Source organism: Littorina saxatilis, linkage group LG3 (genome assembly GCF_037325665.1).
Source record: "Littorina saxatilis isolate snail1 linkage group LG3, US_GU_Lsax_2.0, whole genome shotgun sequence".
NCBI classification, from domain to species: Eukaryota; Metazoa; Mollusca; class Gastropoda; order Littorinimorpha; family Littorinidae; genus Littorina; species Littorina saxatilis.
The window spans coordinates 30,120,483-30,148,274 of NC_090247.1; the positions used below are offsets into that span (position 1 = coordinate 30,120,483).

Here is a 27,792-nt window from a genome sequence, read left to right on the forward strand (position 1 = left end):
TTAAAAGTGGCTGCTCCGCCTGGCGTCTGGCATTATGGGGTTAGTGCTAGGACTGGTTGGTCCGGTGTCAGAATAATGTGACTGGGTGAGACATGAAGCCTGTGCTGCGACTTCTGTCTTGTGTGTGATGCACGTTATACTATGTCAAAGCAGCACCGCCCTGATATGGCCCTTCGTGGTCGGCTGGGCGTTAAACAAACAAACAAACAAAAAGACTTGAACCAGAGGATGATGATGACAGCTGAGACGGTGATCACCATTTCCGCGACGACGACGACGATAAAGACGACGACGATGATAATGATGATGATGATGATGATGATGATGATGATGATGATGATGATGATGATGATGATGATGATGATGATGATGATGATGATGATGACGGTTACTAGATAGTTGATGATAATGAGGAGGAGGGGGAAAGCATTTATGCCAATAACACAGGTCGTTCACACATGACTATCGAAACACAGATCTGGGTGTCAAAGTTTGTTGTTTGCCCCCCGAGATCTGTTTACATGCTGCAAACAAGATCAGAAAAAGAGCATGATTTAAGGTGAAATGTGTGTTTTCTTAAACTTTCCTTGTGACTTGGAGTGGCAAGTAGGACTTGGTATAGTTATCTCATGTACGTAGGATGCATTTGCTGGGAATTTGATATAAATAATCAAGTTGGTTACACAGAACATAAAGTGTGACTTGTTCCTTTGTGTATTCAAGATACATGTGAACTTGTAAACGGTTAAATGATTCGCTCAAATTCAGGAATAGATTTTGTTTGGGCCAGGGAGATAAAAAAGAAACCCTGAAATGTATTTTTGTTTTTAGGTTATTGCTCAATTCACATTCTAAAGCCAATCTCCATTTCTCTATTTGTGTGTTAACTTTGTTTGAACACTAAACATGTCACATTAACCAACCATGTCCAGAAGAATATTCCAACTCAGCACAGACAGGTGCCAGCCTGTAGGTTGTTGAACCTATCCAAGCGGAAGGGTGCTCTCGCCACCAACATCGAACGCAGAAGAAGAAGAAGGGTGCTCTTACCTCATGATAAAACCAGGATATTTCTGTGGTGGCTTACACGATGGTTTGCGCGGGAAGGAGAGTACAGTCGAAGCTGCCCTTGCTACCGCTTTTCGAAAGCGATCACCTACCTACAACGACTACTCAGAGGAATCCCAGACGAGTTTTTCTTCTATTGCAATACCCTTTTCATAGCGACCACCAATAATCAATAATCAATAATGACAACTTTTGGTTGGTCCTTTGGCTGGTCGTGAAAGACAGGTTCGGCTGTTTTGTTAAATGTCGATCGAAGCTAAACGTTGCACATGAGATATCGATTACTCGTTTAGTACATTTCAGAGAACTTCTTTCTGTTAACTTGACGAAAACTACGGTTTCAAAGTACAGTATCTTTACGGCAAATCATTCTCTGGTCTATTTTCCGAACTTTTTCTGGACGCTGGTGCTAAAAACAATCCTTGTACTAGTTGCACGTGCATATGTTTGTTTCTCCTCTTTACCTCTCCTCAACGATGATGATGGCGATTATAATAGCGATGATGATGATAAGGAGGAGGGGGATGAACAAGTTGAAAGACTAGACAGGGCAACTAACTCTCTTTGCCATTTCCCACTCATTTCCGAACGCTAGTCTTCAGTCATAGAAAAAAAATCCCTGTTTATGATGATGATAAGAAGGAGGATGATGAACAAGTTGAAAGACTATAGACTGAGCAACTAACTCTTTTTGCCATTTCCCACTCATTTCCGAACGCAAGTTCTGCATCAAAAAAATCCCGTTGAGGTTGCACGTGCACAGATTTCCCCTCGACTCCTGCTTATGATGGCCTCTGTCCCGCCACCTCGCAGTGCTTATCTACAGGTGAAAAGTTGATAGATATCTGATGGTTGCTTGCCTAATTTGTTTAAGACTTTCTTTCACCTTCAATCATACTGCAGGCTTTGATGTGTTATCACCAAGACCCATTTTCAATTTGGCCTCAGAGATAGCAGTCCCAGGAAGTTTCTTAATTCTGACTGCAGGAATCTCTTTTAGGTTTGGAGATGAAGACTATCTTTAGTACACAAGGACTTTTTTCTAGTGATAGTTCACTGAACATTAAGTATTCGGAAGGCAAGAACATGAGTCAGTATAAGGACTGTTTTTTCGATTTTTATTTATTTATTTATTTATTTATTTTCTCGGAGGAGGGGGGGGGAGAAAAGGTCGTCCTACACTCACTAAATTGTTAAATAATTCGTTATATTGTACAGTAATAATCTTGTTTATGATACTTTAAGTCCCCTGGGGGGGAGGGGGGAGGGGGGGAGGGGGGGGAGGGGGGGGTAAGAAAAGGTCTTTCTACACTCACTAATTTTTAAATCTTTTCTTATATTGTACAGTAATCATCTTTTTTATGACACTTTAAGTCCCTTGATTTGGAAAAAATGCATTTTTTTCTTCTATTGTTTGGTAAAAACAGTTTTCTAAAGATTTTTGTTGATAATTATATTTTCAGCGCACATGAACCGCATGTATAGCCTACTAAGGCTTCAAATATCTATAGGGTCTTACATATTCAAAATATGAATCAGTAGTATAAATGTTTCTGGTGAATAGGTGAGGGGGGGGGGGAGGTGTGGAGGAGCTAACTGCAGAAACACGAGGTTGTCAATACTTTCAATTTAAAAAAAAATGGTTTCTAACGTTTTTGTCAGTTCGATTGTGGAAATCTTTGATCCGAAAAGTGTGCCAAATGACCAAATTGAGTGCCTGTAATGGCATAGAAAGTTTTGAATGAAATGACACTTGAATGAATGTTTAAGCTTGGGTAAAATGTTGCAGTATTTTTCTTTGTGCTAAGATTTCATTAATGTCCGCGGTTGTGTCCATCCGGCAAAACATCCTGGTTTGACAAACGTGTGTGTTTAAAGCACCCTCATTTCCTGGCATTTGAATCCCATCATGCTGGAAACGGATACATTGATTGTTTGAAATGACGATAGTCAAACGCCACACACGTCAGAGCGCATTCGTGAAAAACATGACGAGAGTCAAACTCAACACACGTCAGAGCGCAGTCGTGAAAAACACAACAACAAAACAAGAGTGCACTTGGAAGTTAGAGCCCACGAGAACAAGACGATGTAAGAAAGGATTCCTGTCCCGAGGTGTACTCATTTTCAGGAATTGTTCCTATCATGTGCGTGTGTGTATGTGTGGGTGGGTGGGGTGGTGCGGGTGGGGGTGGGAGGGGGTGGGTGGGGCATTCTGCATTAAAGAAGACCGTTTTAGAAGTTTTTACTTATTCGAAAAAATACCGTGTTTTTTTGTAACTTTTTGTGTGTTTTCTTTTATTTTCTCAAAATGTTAATCAATCAATAAACAAGTGATAACAAACATGGTGTCTGTGTGTTTTCTGTTTGTATCCATACTTTCTCATTTACATGAGGTGCAGAAAAACTCATTGTGTTAAATTGTACATTATACAAAAGGACACAAATTAATCATACGTGAAACTATAGTGTTGTGTCTGCTGGTGTCAACATGTGCAGCATCAAAATGATCATATGTCATCAATTATATGGGTCAATTCAAAAACAATATTCGCATCATAACATATGCCTGTCTTTACCTGAAAAAGAAAGGGTAGCGATCTTGCGTAGCAAAATGTATGAGTCCTTCCGTTTACGTCTATACCTCCTAATTGCTATCATCCTCGATGCATCATCTTCCTCTTCATTGTTGATGTCATGACTAATACACCGAGGAGAAAAAAAGTAACTGAATAAAAGACACACGCACACACAACCACAACCACACACACACACACACACACACACACACACACACACACACACACACACACACACACAACCACACATACACACACACACACACTGTGACATTCAAACACACACACACATTCAAACACACACACACACACACACACACACACACACACACACACACACACACACACACACAAAACAAAATTGAATTGTTGAGTGGGAAAATAACCGACCAGATGGCAGCCTGAACGAAAGCAACATCATCAACATCAAATCCATCATACGGCAAGTCGCCCGAAACGGACGCAGATCACAGAGGACGAACAAGGCAGCCAGTGTCACCTCACTGGGGTGTCTGTTGTCGGCCCATTCTCCGAGTTCTGCTCTCACCTCAGCGATCACGGCGACACACCTCATTTCACTTTTCACTGGGCGTGAAATATTACCCGGTGTATAACAAGAGCAGATATCACCCTCGGAGAGCTACTGTCGCTGCATGATCAGGTGAGAGAAAGAACGCGGGTGGAAGTAATGGTGGTAAAGGGAATACGGGGTAGAAAAGGTGGGAGAGAGAGAGAGAGAGAGAGAGAGAGAGAGAGAGAGAGAGAGAGAGAGAGAGAGAGAGAGTGAGGGAGAGTGAGGGAGAGTAAGAGAGAGAGCCTGAGAGATAAGGAGAGAGGAGAGAGAGACTGAGAGATAAGGAGAGAGAGAGAGAGAGAGAGAGAGAGAGAGAGAGAGAGAGAGAGAGAGAGAGAGAGAGAGAGAGAGTAAAGTCGAGCCAACCCTTTCTCCTGATTGTCCTGCTTGTTTCGGAGAAAAAAGCTGTATCAGGAAACATTGCTTCTTGCTTAAATAACGAAGATAAAATCCTTTTGTTTTCTCCTCTTTTCTCTCTCTCTCTCTGTCTCTGTCTCTGTGTGTCTCTCTCTCTCACTCTCTCTCTCTCTCTCTCTCTCTCGATCACACACACACACACCCTCCCTCTCTCTCTCTCTCTCTCTCAGTCTCTCTCTCCTCTCTCCTTATCTCTCAGTCTCTCTCTCTCCTCTCTCCTTATCTCTCAGGCTCTCTCTCTCACTCTCCCTCTCTCTCTCTCTCTCTCTCTCTCTCTCTCTCTCTCTCTCTCTCTCTCTCTCTCTCTCCACACACACCACGACCCTCGTCTCGATTTTCCCCTCTATGTAAAAACATTTAGTCAAAACTTGACTTAATGTAAAAAGAGAGAGATAGTGTGAGGAGACAGAGAGGAGGGCAGAGACAGACGGGGAGAGAGACAGAGACCAAGAGAGAGAAAGAAAGGGACTGAGAAGGAGAGGCGCAGAAATTGAGACACGGTGAAAGACAGAGCAGTTGACTGCCAGTAAAGCGGGAACAATCCAAAAGAAGAATGAACAAAAAAAACTACAACTCCCATGATCTCTGCAAACGACACCCCCTGAATCGCCTTCACTGTCCCCGTGTCACCATTAACATGACACGCTCAGTAAAGTCGAGCCAACCCTTTCTCCTGATTGCCCTGCTTGTTTCGGCGTAGGGCAGTTAATCGTTTTCAAGTCTTTACCAGCGCGCTGTGCTGGAGAGCAGTTAAAAAATGGACTGTAACTATCCAAATGCGGATAAACGGAAAATCGCCCAAAAGGATTTTATCTTCGTTATTTAAGCAAGAAGCAAGGTTTCCTGATACAGCTTTTTTTTTCTTTTTTTTTCTCCTCTTTTTAGAAATATACTTTGCAGAACAATACCTGAGTTTTATTTATGTATTTACTTATTGGTTTCATTTGTTGTATGCTATCAAGTTAATGAGAAGTCTCATTTTGTACCTGCAAACTTGTCCGATAATATCTTTTCAAAACAAAAAAGGCCAACTTTTGAAAACATAAAAACAAAACAAAGTATACAAAACAAATCAGGAATCAGTCAATTAACCAATCGTGCAAGCTTCGCGGAATTCACGCATCGTCTACATGGAAAAAATCTACCACGAGAGTTGTGGTCAATTTATTACATACCCGTATTATTATGTCAGCTGGAGGCCGACGGAAGGCCTAAAGTGAACTACAACCATCGTGGGAGACAAATATGCAGAAGGTAAGGATAACATATTATTTCGCTTCTGCGTCACTCGAGCTTGGACACAATTAGCTACAGGGTCAAATAGCTTGTGTGAGAGAAACAAACAAAAAGTCAAAGAAACAAACAATTGGGCAAACGAAGAGGAAACGGTTAAAAGAATACAATTATGAAGGCTATTTCACCGAAATACAAAGGAGCTTCATTGCATTCAAAAGAGTACCACAATCAAAAAAGGCTGTTCTCTAAAAATGCGACAGAGAATTCTGAAGGTTCATGTGCAATTTCACGTAACTGTAGCATAACGAAGTTGTCTGGTTTTTAAAACAATCTCAGTGAAGGTTCATGTGCAATTTCACGTAACTGTAGCATAACGAAGTTGTCTGGTTTTTAAAACACTCTCAGTGAAGGTATCAAGACTGTTTGTGATCTTACACATTGATTTTTTTTTTAAATCCTAGCAACGTATATTTATAAAGCTCTACGATTTCGCACTGATTCTCTGGAAAATGCACCGATGCAAGATGTAGGAACATAATGTTGCTTTTTTTGCTTCTTTTAAACATTTTTCGCTTGTATTAAGTGTCACCAGTCTTGTTATGGAGGCCTAACAAATAATATGTCCGACTGCCGACTTCTCTCTCTCTCTCTCTCTCTCTCTCTCTCTCTCTCTCTCTCTCTCTCTCTCTCTCTCTCTCTCTCTCTCTCTCTCTCTCTCTCTCTCTCTCTCTCTCTCTCTCTCTCTCTCTCTCTCTCTCTCTCTCTCTCTCGAGGGTTGTGTTGTGTGTGTGTGTGTGTGTGTGTGTGTGTGTGTGTGTGTGTGTGTGTGTGTGTGTGTGTGTGTGTGTGAACAACAATTCCAGGGAAACCACCAAACCGATCTGTATGAAACTTTGCATCGAAGTTTTCCCAGATGATATCCCCGCACGTTTTATTTTCATTTTTCTGATAAATGTTTTTGGTGACATCATATCCGGCTTTTTGCAAAAGTTGAGGCTGCGGAAAGAGCAACACCATCAACAACAAGAAATGTCATCAACAACAAACGTGCGAACAAACAAACACATATCTGTCGCCATATTTAGATCAGCAATCAGTCACAACGACGACAAAAACAACAACCACGACATTAACCACACCAGCAGCGGCAGCAACAACAACAACAACAACAACAAGAAATACCACCCACAACAAACGTGCGAACAAACAAACACATATCTGTTGCCATATTTAGATCAGCAATCAGTCACAACGACGACAAAAACAACAACCACGACATTAACCACACCAGCAGCGGCAGCAACAACAACAACAACAAGAAATACCAACCACAACAAACGTGCGAACAAACAAACTCATATCTGTCGCGTCGCCATATTTAGATCAGCAATCAGTCAAAACGACGACAAAAACAACAACCACGACATCAACCACACCAGCAGCGGCAGCAACAACAACACAAGAAATACCACCCGCAACAAACGTGCGAACAAACTAACACATATTTGTCGCCATATTTAGATCAGCAAGACCAAAATCAAAGTAGCAAAGTTGTTTTTTCTGTTGATTGTGCCATTACTATTTGTGAGCGTTTTTTCGTGTCTGGAGGTCATTTGGCTATACATGGCTTTATCCCCGAGTACGCTAGTACTTGGGCTCAACAGACTTTAATTGTGTGTGTGTGTGTGTGTGTGTGTGTGTGTGTGTGTGTGTGTGTGTGTGTGTGTGTGTGTGTGTCTGTGTGTGTGTGTGTGTGTGTCTCGACTTAACAGCTTATTGCTGGGAAACTACTGGGCGCAGTTCGTTCAAAAGTTGATACACTAACTTGATAATAGGTCCGATTGATCGTATTAAAACTTCATAATGTTACCTGGGACCTAAATGCGAAATAAACCACAAAAACGACTTGGCGGTGGGAGGAATTCACACGGAGCAACAGCCAGCCAGGCAGCCTGATAGAACAGCCAGCGTGTGGGGATTTGGTCTATTATTACACTACACAGCTAACCCCGAGAGTCACACTGGGCCGGCCTGAGCACACATACGCTGCGTGTGCCAGTTCGCGTGCTGCGCGACCTATTTTATGAACGAGCGACGTTAGCACTGTAGGCATTTGAGTTTAGATCAAAAGGGCTCGATGTTTCAAGCCAATACGATCTAAAGTCAAACGCCTGTGGCGCACAGGGGTGAAAGGGAAGCCAGCCGGCTTCTTACCTCTTGGAACGTAAAGAGAGGCTGTGACCTTGACATGCACGAGCACTTTGGAATCAAGAAGCTACAGACCTGCGCACCAGACATTTATATTGTTAAGTTATGAAGAGGGTGGGCAGTATATTTTTCACTGTGATCAAATAAAAGAGAAAGGCCAGTCACCACGCACATCCTCGGCTCGCATGCAATGTATTTATATAGCAAAGGGAATGCCTGTAATTCACACAGAGCAATCACTTGGTCTTAAACGTGCCCAAGACATAAACTTTCATACTGGGGGAGCGAGCCAGTCTGAAGAGTACTCGGGTCCAGCGCGAGCGTTTTTTATCCTACATGTATACGTGAGAGATCCCACTAATGAGATAGTAATAGCGTTCAAACCACACGGCTGTATGACGCTAACATACTATTATCTTCCAGGTAGTATTCTACTCAAATGTATTGCAATTTCGGTCAAGCAATCTTCGACAAAGCCCGGACTATGGGATTGCATTTCAGCTTGGAATCTTTAACAAAATGAGTTTGGTCATTAAAAATCTAAAAATTATAATAAAAAGAAAACTTTAGTAATCGATCCAAACATAATTTTATCTTATTCTTTATCGTTTCCTGATTCCAAAACCAGTACACGCTTTTACGAGTTAGTCGTGTGCCAAAGAGTTTTCTTGCACTGTAGACTAAGTATCTACCTGTTCCAGATGCCAGATAGCTTGTCGCACGCGCAGTCACTTGCAATCCTCTGTCGCAAACTCCCCCGTCGCGGTTTGTCGCAAAATGCATCTGTATTGTCGCACGTAATGTGACAAAAGCACATGATTTTCTGACTACACTTTTTAACAAATACAGTCGTTTGTGTTTAGATTTACTTTTTGAGACTTCAGCTTTGTGGTTTTGTTCGTGTGCGCACGTGTGTGTGTGTGTGTGTGTGTGTGTGTGTGTGTGTGTGTGTGTGTGTGTGTGTGTGTGTGTGTGTGTGTGTGTGTTTGTGTGTGTGTGTGTGTGTGTGTCTGTGTGTCTTTCTATCTGTCTGTCTGTCTGTCTGTCTGTTTGTCTGTCTGTGTCTGCGTCTGTGCCTGCGTCTGCATTTCTGTAAAATTAATGCACTTTTTAGATTAGTTTTTTTTTTATACATACTGTAACCGATGGAGATCAATTTTCCCGTTTCATCCACAGGCGTGAGCAGTTGATTCTCAAGAGTGGCGGGGCTTGGCCACATCTTTTCCCTCAGCTGGTGGACGTCCGTGCGGTCCTGGAGGATAATTGTGTCCTGCGTTTTCTTCTGCTATTCCTCATGGACACATTGCGATAGGCGTGCACCAGGTGGAATGTTGCTTTAGACGAATTTTGGCTGTTTTAGGCGGGAAAATGACCACATGGTTTCTCCATTTTCATTAGTTTATTGTCCCATCGCTGGGAAATTTTGGTCGCGTCCTCTCAGTGGAAAGCTAGCAGCAGCAGAGTCGCGCTACCCAGGTGTATGGTCTGGTCTTGACAGTTGCTCAAGCTGTCTGGTGGTACTCGGTGTCTGTGGAGGGACATTACTGTGTTTATTTCCGTGTTACCTACTTGGTTTTCTGTTGGTTTTCTGTTTGTTCTGCCTCTGCGCCCCTTTGTTGTCTTCTTCCTCGTTGCCTTGAATACCACAGCGGGAAGGGATTCGCTGCAGTACTAGTCTACTTTACGTTCAATTGTCCTCTCATTTGCGACCAAAAGTGCTCAGATTTTGAACAGTTCTGAAAACTAGACGACCACGACATCATCATGCCTTATATACGTCGACAAGTTTTGAGAAGGGCCTGGGATTTACATGAAGTCTGTTGCTAACAGTCATACGTTCCATCGAGCGTTGCAAGGAAGCAGGGAAGAAAAGCACTGACCCTCAAAACAACACTTGATCTTTGTTGGTCTTTCTCCCAGATTAGGCGGTAAATCTTGGTCGTCACCATTCGGGGTGGAAGCTGTCAGTTTCAGCCCACCCCTGGGCCCCCACCCGGGATCTCTCGTGTGGTTTGTAACCCTGCACCTAACTACTCTTGATACAACGAATAATGTAGCAAAAACGAATAATGTAACAGTTGTTACATTATTCGGGGGTAGCCCTTTTTTCAACTTAGAAAAAGTTGGACTTAGATTAGAAAAAGTGTAAAATAGCTCATAAAATAGTCTCTTGTTAGGGTTAGCATCCACTCTCAAAAATCACATGTCACTCACATGGCATGCACGCTTTTTGCAGAATGAGTGACGCCACTCGCACACATGCACAGACAGATAGACACACGCCGTTATACTCTGATTGACTACCACCCCCTCCCCGCGATTTGTAAAATGTTTTACAAATCACGTAAATGCGCCCGATATTGAACTCATCATCTCCAAAGTGAAGGGATCTATTGAGAAAAAAAAAATGTCATTACTTTTTTGTCCCATCGCTTGGAAATTCGGGTCGCTTCCTCCCAGTGTAAAGCTAGCAGTAACAGAGTCGCGCTACCCCAAAGTCAAGGGATCTATTAGTCCCGTTTCGCCGTTATCCCATTTCACCCCCATCCCATTTCGCGACATTTCACAGGCCAAGTGTCATGTTACCACCATATCGTGTACCATTAGCTCCACATCCCATTTTGGCGCAATCCCGTTTCGCCGTTAGCCCATTTCGCCCCCATCCCATTTTCGCGACATTTTACAGGCCAAGTGTCATTTTACCACCATGTCATGTACCATTAGCTCCACATCTCATTTTGGCGCAATCCCGTTTCGCCCTTATCCCATTTCGCCCCCATCCCATTTTTGCGACATTTCACAGGCCAAGTGTCATTTTACCACCGTGTCATACCACTAGCGCCACATTCCATTATGTCGCCATGCCGTTTTGCCGTCATCCCATTTCGCCGCCATCCCTATTTCGCGACATTTTGGATTGTGGAAAAAAATGGGATTTCGCGTAAACGGAATGTCTTCCTAGTTGAATAACGCAGTATAGTAGTATAGTGAGGCTTGGCAAGAAGAATAAATGAAAAATGGGATGGTGGCCAAATGGGATGGTGTCGAAATGGGATGTCGCGCTATTGTTATGACACGGCATATAATGCAATGCATTTCCAAAAATATGATGCCATTTGCTTTTCCTCCGATAAGAGAAAAATATTTTCTTATATCCGGAGTCTCCCGACAAGAAAAACCTCGAATGTAAGAAAACAAAAATAATTTATCCTGGACACTCTTTGACCTCACTGGGTGAAGGGTCATTCGCATCATTACGCACGAATTTGTGTGCATCACAATAATTATCAGTCTAGTGTTTCATAGTGAATTATATTTACAGAGAAAATCTCGATAGCAATTTCAAGGAAAAGCTACATCCCTACAAGCTCTCATTATTATTATTGCTACACTGAAAACACGAAAGCTGTCAGTTTTAATGTTCTAAATCCAAGAAATGAAAGATTGAATCCTAAATCTAAAACTGATGTGCACGTCTGTGCAGTGCTGGCAGTGTGCATGCACACTATCTTGTTCTCGCCTCTTGCCATTACTGAGGTATATGGCAACCACAGACAGACACAAAGGCACACTTACACCCATTAGATAAGGCCCACACCCATACATCTACACACACACACACACACACACACACACACACACGCACACACAAACACACACACGCACACACACACAAACACACGCACACACACACACACACACACACACACACACACACACACACACACACACACACGCGCACACACACGCACGAGAGAAGACACTAGCTGTAATTTCAACAAACCCACACTTTATTCTGAGTATTTCACGCAGAACCTTTTTTTCCACGAAAATGTAAACCGCACACGTAAACTGAATTAAGGGATGGATGATTCAGTTGAGGACAAATGTAAGTTCTCATGTCAAATGTATTTACTAAATAGAAATGTAATTAAATACACGAAAAGAGAAACAAAGTCAAATATACAAACAATTAGGCAAACAAAGAGTAAACGGTTAAAAGGATGAAATTATGAAGGCTAATTGACCGAAATAATGAAGGAGCTTGCATTCAAATGAGTAACACATACAGTCAAAAAAAGACTCTTCTCCAAAAATGTGACAGAGAACTCTGAAGGTTCGTGTGCAATGTCAAGTAACCGTAACATAACGAGGTTGCCTGTGTTTGTTTGGTTTTTAAAACATGCTCAATGCAGGTATCAAGAATGTTTGTTAACTTGGGTCATTGAATTCATATTTTGTCCCCTGATTTTTATCAGAATTATCTTATTACTATTAGTTTATTAATAGTAGTGTTATATTCTTGCTTGAAACGTGTTGCCATTTCAGTTGGTTTAGTCACTTCAAACTTAATAGAATTTAATATTTTGATAGGGAAAAAAGTATAACATTGATTTGTATTATGAATGCACTAATGAATGATTGTGTGAGAGACACAGACGCTCACTAAAATAACTCTCACAACAACAGCTATGTACAGCTATGAAAACATGTTTGTGTGTTGTGAAAGGTTTTGGCAATGTTTCCGTGTTGTTGTTTTAACGCCTATTATATATGTGACCCTCCACCACGAAATGAGTCGCATGTCACCTCGCACGGTTCTGCCCTAGGCTTAATATAAGTCCGGGGAGTGTCTGGTAACAGTGTGAGGGTCACCTTAGTCACAGGATTATAACTCAAACAGTTTTCGCTCTTTTCTAAAACGGTTTTCACCACTGGAGAGAGCATAACAAACTCTTTAGGAAAATGTAAAAATATGAACATCATGCAAAGGTGACATGCGACTCAATCCGTGGTGGGGGGTCACATATGTATTCGGTGGCACCCTAACATTGCTTTTTTGATGTGGTGATAGCCTCTCGTTATAAAACACTTTGGGTTAGATTGTTGTGTACTCTGTCTTTCTTCCTTTACCATTTCTTGCGTATGTAGTTGCCACTACGTATATATAGGTTCCATTTCTGAAAACCTTTTGACGGCAAAGCAATGACCAATTATTTGTCCAAAAATGTGGCCCCCTTCTTATTTTTTTTTTCTGACTGTGGTTTGCTATATATTACCTTTCACGAAAAAAAAAGTATTTTCAAGGAAGAATAATATCGTCATCATTGGCAGCTTTTAAATCATCAACGGGACATGAAAATATTATGAAGGAGAAAACATTGACAGGGATCTACAAGACATGCTTTATTGAAAGGGACAGACATAGAGAGATCGAAATAAGACGATAAAATGATAATACATGTTGAATCTTTCATTGACACAGAAAGATCAAACAGTCATTAACAAACAAACACACAAAAATAATACGAAAAATCAGGATAGAGCACACACGAAAAAGAAAGAAAACGCACGCCAAAAATGCAAGGACGGGGGATAAAAAGCTAACGTTAAAAAAAATCACACAATTATAAAGAAAGGAAATAATCTAAAGAGAGCAGATCTTCCATGTGACATATTGCAAAGCATTATTTTCAGCATTTATTTCAGTTGTAGGATTACCAGCCTTTAGAAACATAATATAACAAAATCAAAACACACAAACTTTTGCAACACGTGTTTGCAGGATTATTCAAATAAAATTGCAATCAATGAATGAAATTCACCAAAACTGCTACCCACTACGCACCTGAAGTTAATATCGACAGCACAACCACGGTAATAAACTTTTCACAACTGAGCAAACGATTTTCAGCATATTACTGATCAGGACATTGCACTCGGAATATTCAAAACAAGACGCACACCCAATAGTCTGTATATAAACACATCCATTGTAAGCTAGTGTGTATATATATTAAAAAGAATCGGTAATATATATTATACAGCTTACAAAACGACCATGCGCAGAGACGATATTTTGCCAAAGGATCTGGTTGGATTTTTTTGTTTGTTTGTTTGTTTGCTTAACGCCCAGCCGACCACGAAGGGCCATATCAGGGCGGTGCTGCTTTGACATTTAACGTGCGCCACACACAAGACAGAAGTTGCAGCACAGGCTTCATGTCTCACCCAGTCACATTATTCTGACACCGGGCCAACCAGTCCTAGCACTAACCCCATAATTCCAGACGCCAGGCGGAGCAGCCACTAGATTGCCAATTTTAAAGTCTTAGGTATGACCCGGCCGGGGTTCGAACCCACGACCTCCCGCTCACTGGGCGGACGCCTTACCACCAGGCCAATCTGGTTGGATACTTGTTCAGTGTAAACGAAACTTTAAAGACAAAAGGCATCGGGAAGCATGGGACTTATTTTCACACTTTAAGACCAGATTGTAGATTTTGGGTTCTGGGGGAATATGGGACTCTGTAATAAGAAACTGATGGTTTACGGGAGGCAGAGTGGGTCTTTAACAAGTTCAATTTCAAACACAAATGAAAATTTGGAAAGATCTTAATTCACAGCCGCACACACAAAAACGGATTCTATAGATCGATATTATATGTGTTACATTTTTTGTGCAAAAAAAACCAGTCTCAAATATGAGTTTATGCAAGGATATTTGTTTTGGTTTTTTAATCACAAACGTCGTTCACAACAAAATAATTACAAAAAAATTCAGAACAAATACCACAATAAAAAGAGACGCCGCGGCAAAAATAATCTCTCTATTTAGGCACAATTTGAGATAAAGACATTTTGTACAATAATGCACGCAGAATTGTGCTGCTATCAAAATTATTCACCACAATGTTTTGTCAATAAGAGATACCAGGGAACAACATTTTCTTAGGTATCAATGACATTTCTTTGAATTGATTAAAACTTCATCTTCAAGAAAAGAGCATCAAAGATAAATAAGATTACTATCAACGACTATTTACAACTAACAACATTCTGTGCCAAATGAGCACCGTCTTGCCACATAGGATTTTGCGACATGAGTGAAAAGCTTAACAAACAAGTGATATGATTCAGTTTTGCAAGACATGATTATTCAGATACAAATTAAATAACAACAACAACTCGTATGACTTACAGTAGAGAGAAAAACCGCAGTAAGAAAAAGTAAAAGAAAAGTGAAAAGACGAAGATAGGTACCGTGCAGAGAGAGAAAGAGATGGAGAGAGAAAGAGATGGAGAGAGAAAGAGATGGAGAGAGAAAGAGATGGAGAGAGAAAGAGAGAGGAATTGAGAGATAGAGTGGAAGAGACAGAGACAGAAAGACATACAGAGACAGAGACAGAGAGGGACAGACAGACAGACAGACAGACAGACAGACAGACAGACAGACAGACAGACAGACAGATCGCGTGCAGAAAAAGTAAGACTAAAAACAAAAGGAAAGAGCAAGTAATAAAGCTGCCATTAACATTCGGACGGACAGATCAATAAGGTGAAATAGTCAACATTTCTTCAGCAAACATTAAACCTTACAAATACATAATCATTCCACAACTTTACAGACTTAGTGCATGGCTCTTGATTTATCTTTGGATTTACATGATTTACTTGACTCGCGTATATATTCAACGGAGTAGGGCATACATATATATATAGACATCAAATTCCATTTCGACGGCGTTCTAAGCATGTCAACACGAATTACTTTGACATTAGTTTTCCAGATCCATATTCGTTAAATAAGTTTTCCTCATTGTCCTGTCATACTGCACCCTTTCTGTGCTTATTAAGATCTTTCAATCCGCTACCAGAAAACGTACACTTCACCCCATTCCCTCCTCTTCCTCCCCTCTCCCCTCTTTGTCCACTCGTCTACACCATATTCGTGCTCTTTGCTAATCAATACTTGAAAACTCGTCCAATATTGTACATATAATCACAGTTTTACTGTCAAGTGTATTTCGAGTCGTTTATTTAGCAAAATCTTGGTAGGCCCCGATGGTCAAAAATAGTGTCACACTTTTAACTATCATCGACAACATTGAAATAAAGAGGCGTGGCCTCCAATTATAACAAAAACAAAAGCGAAGAATAAACTTGATGGGAGAAAAACATTAAAACGCGAAAAAAATCAATAGTCAACCATTGCCACTATGATATTACACACTTCAACAGAATCCTGGTCCATATTCACATAATAAATTACACATCTTACATTCGTTCGCTTTCAGCATTCGGGGCATACTTTCATGAATGTTCGGGGAATTCTCATTATGCACAGGAGTTTGGTCCACAATATTTGTCTAATCAGTTCCCTGACTAACTTGAACGTATACGCGGTACCATCATACCGATTCTCTTTAAAACAGTCTTGGTTCTCGCATTTAGCGTCAAACAGCTAAGTTGTACAACATTTAGCAAATGAATTGTAAGCAGCAACTTAGAGATGAATACAAAACAAAGTACAGCACATATAACCGAGTTTCGTACAATTATGATCGTCGTTGGTCCCAGAACTGTTTATCACATTCGAACAAGTAGTATTAAATTGTTTCCCCATTGACTCAGATTATGTGTGTCATCCAAGCAGTTCAGAATGATCGTCATATTCAGATGTAGCAGTTCGTAGTATCAACGATTCAGATCCACTTTGAAAAGATTAATATTCAGATTCAGTCAAAGCAACGTGTAATCAAGGTTCAATTCAACCTATGTTTTAGAACCTGCTTAAACGACAGACTCTGAGTTCTTTGTGAAAGCCACAAAACCTCTGTCTAACATAATTCATGTTGTCTCTCAGCATCGAGGCAGCAATACTCGCTGTTCGAATGTCCTTCGACCTCTGTTTATGCTCCCTGATTCAACAGCAAATTCTTCGTTCTCTCTAAAACCCCACAGAGAGAACCACAGGTGTCTCATATTTTGTCTTGTCATTTATTTCGGCTTTGATACATTAGTGTTCACTGTTCGGATATCTCTCGACCTCAGTTCATATCCTCTTATTCCGCAACAAACTCCTGATGATCCTTGAACGTCACAAAAGACTGCCTTTCACATTTTTGTCTTGTCTCTCAACGTCGAGGCAGTAGGATCTGCTGTTCGAATATCATAAAGTTTTATTGTCCACAGTGTCTGTTGATCTCTCTGCGATGAGGTACTGATCGGTGTGGAATTGAAACAGCTTTGGACTTTCGTATTTCGTATTGTGTCTTAATCGTCTCTCAGTGTCGAGGCAGTCGTGTTCCCTTTTCAAATAGCATGAAGTGTATGTCTCTTAGCTCCTGCTCTCTGACGATGAGATGCTGAACGGTGTGAAAGTAGCACATAATTCGGAGGGCGGCGCTGTGTTTCGTCCAAGAGTTTAAAGATGAGCCGTTCTGAATGAGAGGAGGAGTTGGGGGGGGGGGAGGGTAAGGCTTGATGGAGAAAAGGGAAAGAGTAAAGGGGGTGGGGGAGAAAGAAACCCAAAGGATTTAAATAACCGTATGGCAGTATCACGCGAAGAGAGGCTGAGCTGTGTGAATGGGAGGCGAGAATGCGGCCCTGCTGTTGCTGCTGACGGTGGAATAATTACACCTGTCCGGTGACCTTTGTTCTCTCTCGTGTTTAAAACCCACCACATCTTCTAACCCCTCCTTCTTGTACTCCTCTTCCTCTTCCTTCTCGTCTTTCACCTTTCCTCCTATCACGTGCTGATGATGACCGCTGGCTGGGGACATATCTCTGACGTCCTCATCACCTGCTCTGTCCTCTTCTTCGGACAAGTTCGGCACTCGACAATCCCGCTCGGAACTCTGGGACGTACGGTAACCATCCTCAGATATCTTGGACATCCTGAAGTCGGCCTCCGACACTTTCGGAATCCGGCAGCCTGGGTCTGAATATTTGCTGAACTCCTGCTGTTCGAAAAGTTTGGACGGTCTGAAGTCTCGCTCAGCCATTTGGGCCATCATGAATTCCGGGTCTGATATCTTGGACATCCTGAACTCCGAGTCCGGACATCTTGGCATGGAGTAGTCTGAAGAATCCGCCTCGCTCGGAGACCCTTCCGCAGTGTCCCTCAGTGCCTCGGAACACCGGGAGGCCAGGTAGCTTCCGAAATCGGACTCCGGAGTGGAGGTGGCCTCTGCGTTCTGAAGGGACTCGGGTGAATCTTTGTCGAGGCCCATAGCGGCGTCCACCATGACACTGTAACGAGCGATGGCTTCTGGGGGGACGCACGTGCCCGTCTTCCAGTGTGTCTTCAGGCCGCTGGCACTGATGTATTTTCTGCAACAATGAGAAGCAGAGATGTAGGAAATGTTTGGTTTGAACGCGTGTTTATTCATTTTGGTTGCATACGACCGTTGCACGAAAACAACCTTGCAGAACGATGACAAGCAAAAGTACTCATGAACACGTTTTAAGGATGTACAGCGTTGGACAGTTACGATCGCAATACAGCATACAAGCGATGCAACCAACGCTTGATGTATTTGGAGGAAAATGGGAAGTGTTTTCAGAACATTAACTACGCGGTTGTGTTTTTTTTAGGAGTAATCTAAGTGACTTTAGGCTTGGAAGAAATACAAAGGCATTAACAAACATTGTTCGTTTTGCCTACGATGACTTAGATGAGATTGTTTCTCGAAGTGTATTGCCCAGATAGGCAGTAACACGGCTTGTGAAAGCATATATCTGGAAAAAGCTTACGACTTCAGAAACGCAGTGATGTCACAATAATAAGCTGTAAACACAGAAATTAATCATTGCTCAGGCTTTGCTGCAGTCTATGCGAGGAGAGCAGAGTTGTACAGACAAGCTATCACTATTAAAAAAAAGTGTTGTTTGTCAATACTTAAAGAAAAAAACTCGACTATTTACAGTCAGCGAAGACCTTTCAACGGTACAAGCAAAACAAGCAAAACGAAAGAACCACAAAGCCTCACCTGTTGCAACGCGGACACTGATACGGTCTTTCGTTCGTGTGCAGGCGGCGGTGAAGCTTGAGGTGCACGAACTGTGTGAATTTGGCAGGGCACAGTCGGCAGGCAAAGGGCTTCTCTCCGCTGTGTAGCCGCATGTGGGTCTTCAGGTTGGAGGTGGAAGAAAAGCGCTTGGAGCACACTTGACACTCATGCGGTTTCTCTCCAGTGTGCACCAGGTGGTGTTTCTGCAGGTGGGCCAGCTGCGTGAAGCCCTTGCTGCAGGTCTGACACACGAAGGGTCTTTCTCCTGTGTGTGTGCGGAGGTGCACCTTCAGGTTGGACAGCTGGCCGAAGGTCTTGTAGCAGACGTTGCACTCGTAGTGCATCTTCCCGTTCTGCTTCCTCAGTGGAAAGGGAAGAGAGCGGAAGCCTCGGCCAAGGGGGTCGTCGCGGTTCTTGTTCTTGCTGAGATTGAGCACCTGGTCGGCAGGGTTGTTGGGTCCGGAGACGGAAGGAGGACGAGGAGGGACGTTGGGCTGGGAGGGGGGTCTGTGGTTCAGGGGCCCTGGAGGGAAAGGGGGGAAGAGGGGCCAGGCGGGGAACTGGCCGTACTGCGAGGCCAGCTGGTACATGGAGGGGAAAGGGAACATGTTGTTGAGCGGGTGCCCGGGCATCAGCATGGGGGGCACGGGGCCCACTTTGCCGTTGCCGGACAGGAACTTGGACACGAGCGCCTCGTGCTTTAACGGGTCGAACAGGGGACTCATCCCCCGCTCCATGAAGTAGCCAGGCATGAGGGGGAACTTGAAGGGTAGCGGAGGCATGGGGTAGTTCATGGGGGCTTCTCCGTCCATCCCCTTTATCTTCCCGTTGGCTTCTGGGGGGAAAGCAGGCGGAAGCAGAGGCCCGGGTAGAACGAGGTCACGCGGATCCTGACCGTTCTCGTGCATCTTCTTGAGCAGGAGACTGTCCATAAAGCTGTTACCACCGGGGAAGAGGCCTGAACCCGGTAGCTGGGGGAATCTGGAGAGGTACCCGTGCTGGCCTTCTGGCCGCTCTTTCTTCAGACTGGACGGAGCAGAAAGAACGGGAGGACTTCGCCTGAAGCCCGGAGACAGTTTGACCGGAGAACGAGGAGAAGACGGGGACGGAGTTCTCTTTACTTTTTTCTGCTGCGGCTGCTGTTGCCGATGGTGGTGGTGATGTCGGCTTCTATCCAAGATGTTGTCGATGGCGTACGACGAGGGCAAGGCTCGCGGTGGGGAAAACGACGACGTGGACGACAACGACGACGACTTTTCTCCCTGAGAACCCGGCGCGAACTTGTCGTCCCTTTCGGAATGTGCCGGCGACGATGCTGCAGACGTACGCCGGGATATGCTGAAGTCCAACACTTCATCATCGTCTGCTCTTCTCTTGGCCGGAGACGTGAAACTGTCTGCACGGAAAAGCCCAGGGGTGGTGGAGGAGACGGTTACACCATTGACAGCGCAGGATGTCTGGGAACTGGAGGGAGAGGCGGGTACAGATCGGTCTGATGGGGAGTTGGGAGTGAGATGTTTGGGAGAACTGGAGGGGAGGGAGTGGGGATGACTCCCATGTAGAGACATTGGGCGTTCTGGAGAATCTGCAACAAAAATATAAACAAAATAGATAAAGACGTAAGTTAAAGATAAAACGGGTACGTCTTGCATGAATACACAGCTAAATGCTAGTGGCTCAAAGAAGAGAGGGTCAGAAAAAAACAGGCAAAGGGGTATGTACTGATGATAGCGATGACGATTCACCAAAGCGATAACTTCTTCATCACGTACAATGAGAGAGAGAGAGAGAGAGAGAGAGAGAGAGAGAGAGAGAGAGAGAGAGAGAGAGAGAGAGAGAGAGAGAGAGACACACACACACACAGAAACAGAGACAGATAGATAGAAAGAAAGGAAGGAAGTGAGAACAAACCAAAAGATAACAAAAATACAACGAAGAAGATTAAATCTTAAATAGAGCAAATCGTCGAAAATGCATCCGAAAGCCTACAACAAGCCGTCAAGCTGGTCAAATAATTTCACCCAATCACATTCAACATATAAGGCGACACAAGCCTCCCCCTCAACCCCTCCCCTCGTCGTCTACACCCGGCATAAGTAAGGTTCTGGTAGACAATAGCATTCACCCTCCCCCCCCCCCCCCCAACCGTCATTCCCACTTCCCCTCCGACCTCCTCTGAGAAGACAAGAGCCATCAACAAGCGTCATAACTAAGGTCCTGACAGCATGACCTTCGCACGTGCCGCTGTGACCTTGACGACCCTCCTGAAGGCACAGACTCACCAATACAAACGGCAGGGTCAGAGTGGGGCGGGGTGGATGGGAAGTGATTTAGTCATTTACACCCGCCACCCGGGTTCAACCCCCCCGCCCCGTGCAACGATCTATCACGGGTACCCCCTTTCTCCCGCTGTCAGAGCTCTTCAGCGAGAGAGCAGTGAATCAAGTGGAATAAACAGTGAGTGCGAGCCTCCCTGCAGGGTTCGCCTTGTCTTCGGCCCAACAGGCTGGCGTTGTATGGCCGGGCCTGGGCAGTTCCGACACCGCTGGCCTTGTGTTTCTAAACAGGTATGGGGTAGGGGTGGGAGTTGTAACGGCCAGAGTGTATGGGTTGTGTCGTTGACTCGCTTTTTATGGGGTCCAGCCCTCTCGTTCCTTTCACTTCCATTTTTGGTGGGAAAGGTTGTTTTTTATCTTTATGTTTTTGCTTTTAGGGGTACTATATTTTCAACTTAGAGGGAGAGGGGGAGTTATTTGGGACTGCATCGTGCGCTCGAGGAAATTGGGGTTCGATGAAAGGTTTTAGGGATGTGCTGTGCTAGAAGTTTATTTGACGTTTCTCTGCTGGAAACGTTTGTGTCATGTTGTTGTCTGCTGCGCTGGTTTGTATTGTCTTTGTGTTTTTGCCCCCAGATGATAGAAACTAATCCCCGGCTTTGCTTCGTAAAGGGCAATATGTCTGGGCTCATTGAAAACAATTTACAGTCATGGTTCAGCCTCCTCTGTTCTTTCTGGTTCTTTCAAAAGCAAACTGTGAATGCGTTCTTGGTGCACTGAACCTTGCTTTTGCTTGAATGTTTTTGGCTTTCTGCGCCGAAACATGTTTGCTCGTTAACTAGCTGAAAATGAAATAACAAAATGAAGTTTCCGGCTCGTTTTTAATAAAAGAAAATGCATGTGTCGCTCCAAATTTCTAAAGTTTTGTGGATCACATAGAAATTCAAAAGCCCCGAGAAAGGCCGGGCAGTACAATAATTTCCTTTGACATATTCGTCGAACGCCGAAGAAGAAGAAGAAAAAAAAAGAAACAGACTTTGAAATAGGCTACGTCTAGAAATGTTTACCCATGAAAAGCAGAAAGGTATTAGATTCACCTTAAAACATACAAAGACTTGATGGTTTAAAAGGAATGTTGGAAGAAAAAAACACACCTGCAGTTCGACCTCTCCAAGAAAACGTATCTATTACCAGATTACTCACAGACGGAGATGATAAATTTGAAAATAAAGTGTTTCAAACTTGTTCGCTCTTTGCAAGTTGAGGGTTAAAAATACGTCTTGACTTTAGTATCCCCTTTCACCGCAAAGCTGACAAAGATTTTTCTTCCAATCAATCATCTTCGCGTACCACCGCAAGACACATTAGGCAAAACAGATAAAATAGTCTGTTTACGGTATTCCGACCGACCCTATTTTTTCGCGCGACCCTAGACTTTTTGGGGGCATTTGGGGGAGAAAAAAAAATCTTTGATTTTTTGGCAAAATAACTTAAAAATATGTTTTTTGGGGAAGAAAAAAATCCCGACCTACTGACCCTATTTTTTACATTTAGTCAAGTTTTGACTAAATGTTTTAACATAGAGGGGGGAATCGAGATGAGGGTCGTGGTGTATGTGTGTGTCTGTGTCTGTGTGTGTGTGTTTGTGTGTGTGTGTGTGTGTGTGTGTGTGTGTGTGTGTGGTTGTGTGTGTGTGTGTGTGTGTGTGTGTGTGTGTGTGTGTGTGTGTGTGTGTCTGTGTGTGTGTCTGTGTCTGTGCGTGTTTTGTGTAGAGCGATTCAGACTAAACCACTGGACCGATCTTTATGACATTTGACATGAGAGTTCCTGGGTATGAAATCCTCAGACCTGTTTTTCATTTTTTCGATAAATGTCTTTTATGACGTCATATCCGGTTTTTTGTAAAAGTTGAGGCGGCACTGTCACACCTTCATTTTTCAATCAAATTCATTGGAATTTTGGCCAAGCAATCTTCGAGGAAGGCCGGACTTCGGTATTGCATTTCAGCATGGAGGCTTAAAAATCAATTAATGACTTTGGTCATTAAAAATCTGAAAATTTTAATTAAAATTATTTTTTTATAAAACGATTCAAAATTACTTTTATTTTATTCTTCATCATGTTCTGATTCCAAAAACATATAAATATGTTATATTCGGATTAAAAACAAGCTCTGAAAATTAAAAATATAAAAATTATGATTAAAAACAAATTTCCGAAATCGTTTTAAAAACAATTTCAGCTTATTCCTTGTCGGTTCCTGATTCCAAAAACATATAGATATGATATGTTTGGATTAAAAACACGCTCACAAAGTTAAAACGAAGAGAGATACAGTAAAGCGTGCTATGCAGCACAGCGCAACCGTTACCGCGCTGAACAGGCTCGTCACTTTCACTGCATTTTGCACTAGCGGCGGACTACGGTCATTGTGAAAAAATTCAGTGCGTTCAGTTTCATTCTGTGAGTTCCACAACTTGACTAAAGGTAGTAATTTCGCCTTACGCGACTTGTTTTGCCTATGTTACCGTAAACAGACTTTTTTTTTGGGGGGGGGCCTTACCGCGTATCTTTTCTCTCGTAACGTATTGTTCGCAGCTTTGGAGTTAATGTTGTGTTCCTTAAATCTGTTGGTCTTTCTCTCACTTGTACTGTGTGACCAGACAAAGCAGTCACGCACAGACTGTCGAGAAGGCATGCCATGATTTGCACTTACTAACGATTGCTGTTAAGAAAGGTAAAGCGGTCGCTTTTTTGAGTCTTTTGTTGTTTCGTTTTCGTTAATTGCTTTTCAGAGGTTCGGCAAAAGTTCAGCCAAACATACAATATGACATGTTCCTCATCTGTGCTTTTGAAGGGATATTTGCCTGATGTTCTCTCTTTCTCACGTTAAGTTCTCTCTTTTTACATTTAGTCAAGTTTTGACTAAATGTTCAAGTTTTAACATAGAGGGTGAATCGAGACGAGGGTCGTGGTGTATGTGTGTGTGTGTGTGTGTCTGTCTGTGCGTCTGTGTGTAGAGCGATTCAGACTAAACTACTGGACCGATCTTTATTAAATTTTACATGAGAGTTCCTGGGAATGATATCCCCGGACGTTTTTTTCTTTTTTTCGATAAATGTCTTTGATGACGTCATATCCGGCTTTTTGTAAAAGTTGAGGCGGCACTGTCACACCCTCATTTTTCAGGCGGCACTGTCACACCCTCATTTTTCAATCAAATTGATTGAAAGTTTGGCCAAGCAATCTTCGACAAAGGCCGGACTTCGGTATTGCATTTCAGCTTGGTGGCTTAAAAATTAATTAATGACTTTGGTCATTAAAAATCTGAAAATTGTAAAAAAAATATTTTTTTTATAAAACGATCCAAATTTACGTTCATCTTATTCTTCATCATTTTCCGATTCCAAAAACATATAAATATGTTATATTTGGATTAAAAACAAGCTCTGAAAATTAAAAATATAAAAATTATGATCAAAATTAAATTTTCGAAATCAATTTAAAAACACTTTCATCTTATTTCTTGTCGGTTCCTGATTCCAAAAACATATAGATATGATGTGTTTGGATTAAAAACACGCTCAGAAAGTTAAAACGAAGAGAGGTACAGAAAAGCGTGCTATCCTTCTCAGCGCAACTACTACCCCGCTCTTCTTGTCAATTTCACTGCCTTTGCCACGAGCGGTGGACTGACGATGCTACGAGTATACGGTCTTTCTGAAAAATTGCAATGCGTTCAGTTTCATTCTGTGAGTTCGACAGCTTGACTAAATGTTGTATTTTCGCCTTACGCGACTTGTTTGTTGCTTGTGGCGAACGGATGGGGACAGCTAAGGGCAAGTACAGGGAATGTCTTCATTTGTTTTATATGATGGGAGGAGGGGTTGGAATGCGATAAGAAAATCCCTCAATTTATAGAAACACACACAAAATTACAGCCTCACTGTTTCGTGTGTACTGTGTATTTTTTTGCTGGATAAAGTTCACAGGCTGACACAAGTGTGACTGTTCAGTGACGATGACTTTAAGCCAATCGGTGAAAGTTTAACACGCCTTTGTTTTATCTGCAGAAAGTTGTTCCCGAAAGGTAACTTAATTTTCTTCTTTTAAAACAACAGTCCAAAAAATCCAAGTCCACAACCTTTTGACGATACTGGGAGCTTTTGAAATTACCTCTAAAGCATACAAACTACAATTGATAATTTTGATTTGCTTTTTTTTCTTTATCTTCCTTTACATTTCTTTTAAACTCAGAAAAGAAGGTGAAAGAAGATTTGTCAGGCACACTTTGATGCAAATACAACCAAAGAATGTTAATCCCTCCTTATAAAGCGGCCGGATTCGATTCCCTTTGAAACTGATCCTGATAAGCCCAGGAGAGTTTGGATGTGTTTTTCATTCCTTTCACTCAGTAACCTTCAGTTAGTACGCTTCATGTGTAAAAGTTGTGCAGAAATAAATACGGAGAGCGAGTCTACCAAATATTAACACTGAGGTTTGCACAGCGTTCCTATATGCTTTAAGTACTCACTCTATGCGTATGATGATTATCATAATTGCAACTGAACGTGCCATGACAAAATATCATTGGCACTCACAACAAAATTTGACCTAAATAAAGATGAAAAATAATGTAAAAAGTCAAATGGACAGTATTTGTGTATCGTGTTCAACAAGCATCCGCCCGATGTTTCTTTTCATTCCAAGTATAAGCGAGGCGTGGGGGGGGGGGGGGGGGGGGGAGAGGGGGGAGGGGGGGTAATGTAAACTTTTATAGACAAGGTTTAAGCTACTCGCAGGCGAAAATAAGAAATAAAAACAAAAACGCAAAGTCACAAAGAGGTCAGAGTCATAAAAGCTCTAATAAAGAGTAAATCGCAAAAACATGAGAACGTTACCCAAAATAAACAAGAGGCGAAGCCATCAAGGCTCACGTAAGAAATCGACAAACAGTAACACAAACTCGATCACTCCGTCACACACACACACACACAGACACACAGACACACACACACACACACACACACACACACACACACACACACACACACACACACACACACAGAAAGAGCATAGGTGAAACTGTGCAAAAAAGCGAGACACTAGATCTAGATCTGTCTGTCTGCATGTAGCCTACTTACAAGGACACGACTGCCAACTAGTCTCGGCGCGCTCAAAATAATAATAATGACCGAGACTTTCAGTACTTCCTTCGCGTGACGTCTAACCCTCTTACGTCATAATGTGACGTCAATGTAATGTGACGTCTTCAAATGTTAGAGTTTCTACCACAGACATACACACGCACAGACGCACGCACGCACGCACGCACAGACAGACAAAGTTACGATCGCATAGGCTACACTTACGTGAGCCAAAAAGGAGGCAAGCATAAGCTCGCGTCGTAAAAAGGGAAGAGAGTGACGACACGAACACACTATGACGTCGACGCGGAAAGTGATAGCAGCGCCCCTCGAGGCATGACAAAGTGGGGGCAACTCCATCTGAAAAGCCCTCCCAGCGCGTGCGAGCGCGTGCCACGAATAAATCAAGGCTTCGCTCTGGCACCGAGCCCGTGAGACTTGGCTCCAAGAAAACTGCGGGAGAGACAGGACCGCTTAGGGTTTTATTACAGACGTTGGTACCATTTGATATGCTGAGATGAATGTGTTTTTAAAAGGGTTTGGCGTTTAATACTGCCCATTGGCAGACACAGGAGATATATCCGAAAAGGAGTTTTTGTAGTTTCTTCTCCTATTTTTATATGTTTGGTAATACATGGGTGCAGTTTGCAGAATGAAGTGAACTTATTGTACGGTGAAAATACAAACTGTGTTGAGTTGTCAGTAGTTGCTGAAGCTTTATATGAATAATAACATCATTTTTGTCACATAGCGCTGCAAGATTGATTTACAACTTAACCACTACTCAGAATACAAACAACACCATAAGAACAACAAAAACGACGTTTTGGGATAGAACTTATCTATCCAAAGGTTTTCTCTGTTCTGCGACGCCTACTCGCAACTTGATTTATAACATTTTACTCTTAATATAAACAAAAAGAATTCGCAAGAACACAGAAAAAAACGTTATTTGGGGAAACCGTTGTGGGTGCATGTGTGAGTTGAGTGTGGAAGAAGAAAACAGCAAGACCAACGTAGCTAAAAATATATATCCAAATAGACTCCCCCCCTCCCCCCCATACACACCGTGGCACACACAAACATACGCACACCCCACACAAAATACTGAACTGTACATCGTAACATGAATAGCTGATAGGCTATACTTAACTCGGTGTCACAAAGGCGTGTATCCTTTGTCTGCTGTTTTTCTTGTGCGGTTTAGTTTGTGGGGACCAGTAAGTCGAAAATCTTGCAGACAAACAACCCCCACCCCCGAAGAAGAAGAAAACACGACAACAAACACCCCCCCCCCCCCCCCCCCCCGCCAACAAGAAAAGAAAACGAACTCAACACACCATGCCGGGCCGAATACTCAACAAGACTGGCCACAATAGTAGGCATTATGGACAGAATGGACATTGACAAAGACGCAAACAAATCACACACACACACACACACACACACACACACACTAAAAACACACTGACAAACACACACACACACACA

The 27,792-nt window shown here is 42.6% G+C and overlaps 1 protein-coding gene across 1 annotated transcript; it reads right to left on the bottom strand.

The window, feature by feature from the left end:
- Window positions 1-11,852: 11,852 nt before the first annotated feature.
- LOC138962095 (PR domain zinc finger protein 1-like) lies at window positions 11,853-20,463 on the bottom strand (the record flags this gene model as incomplete). Its single annotated transcript, XM_070333810.1, is given in 2 exon segments — window positions 11,853-18,198; window positions 18,858-20,463. Coding segments are annotated over 2 exon segments (2,381 nt in total), but the record flags the coding sequence as incomplete, so codon positions are not given.
- Window positions 20,464-27,792: the final 7,329 nt, after the last annotated feature.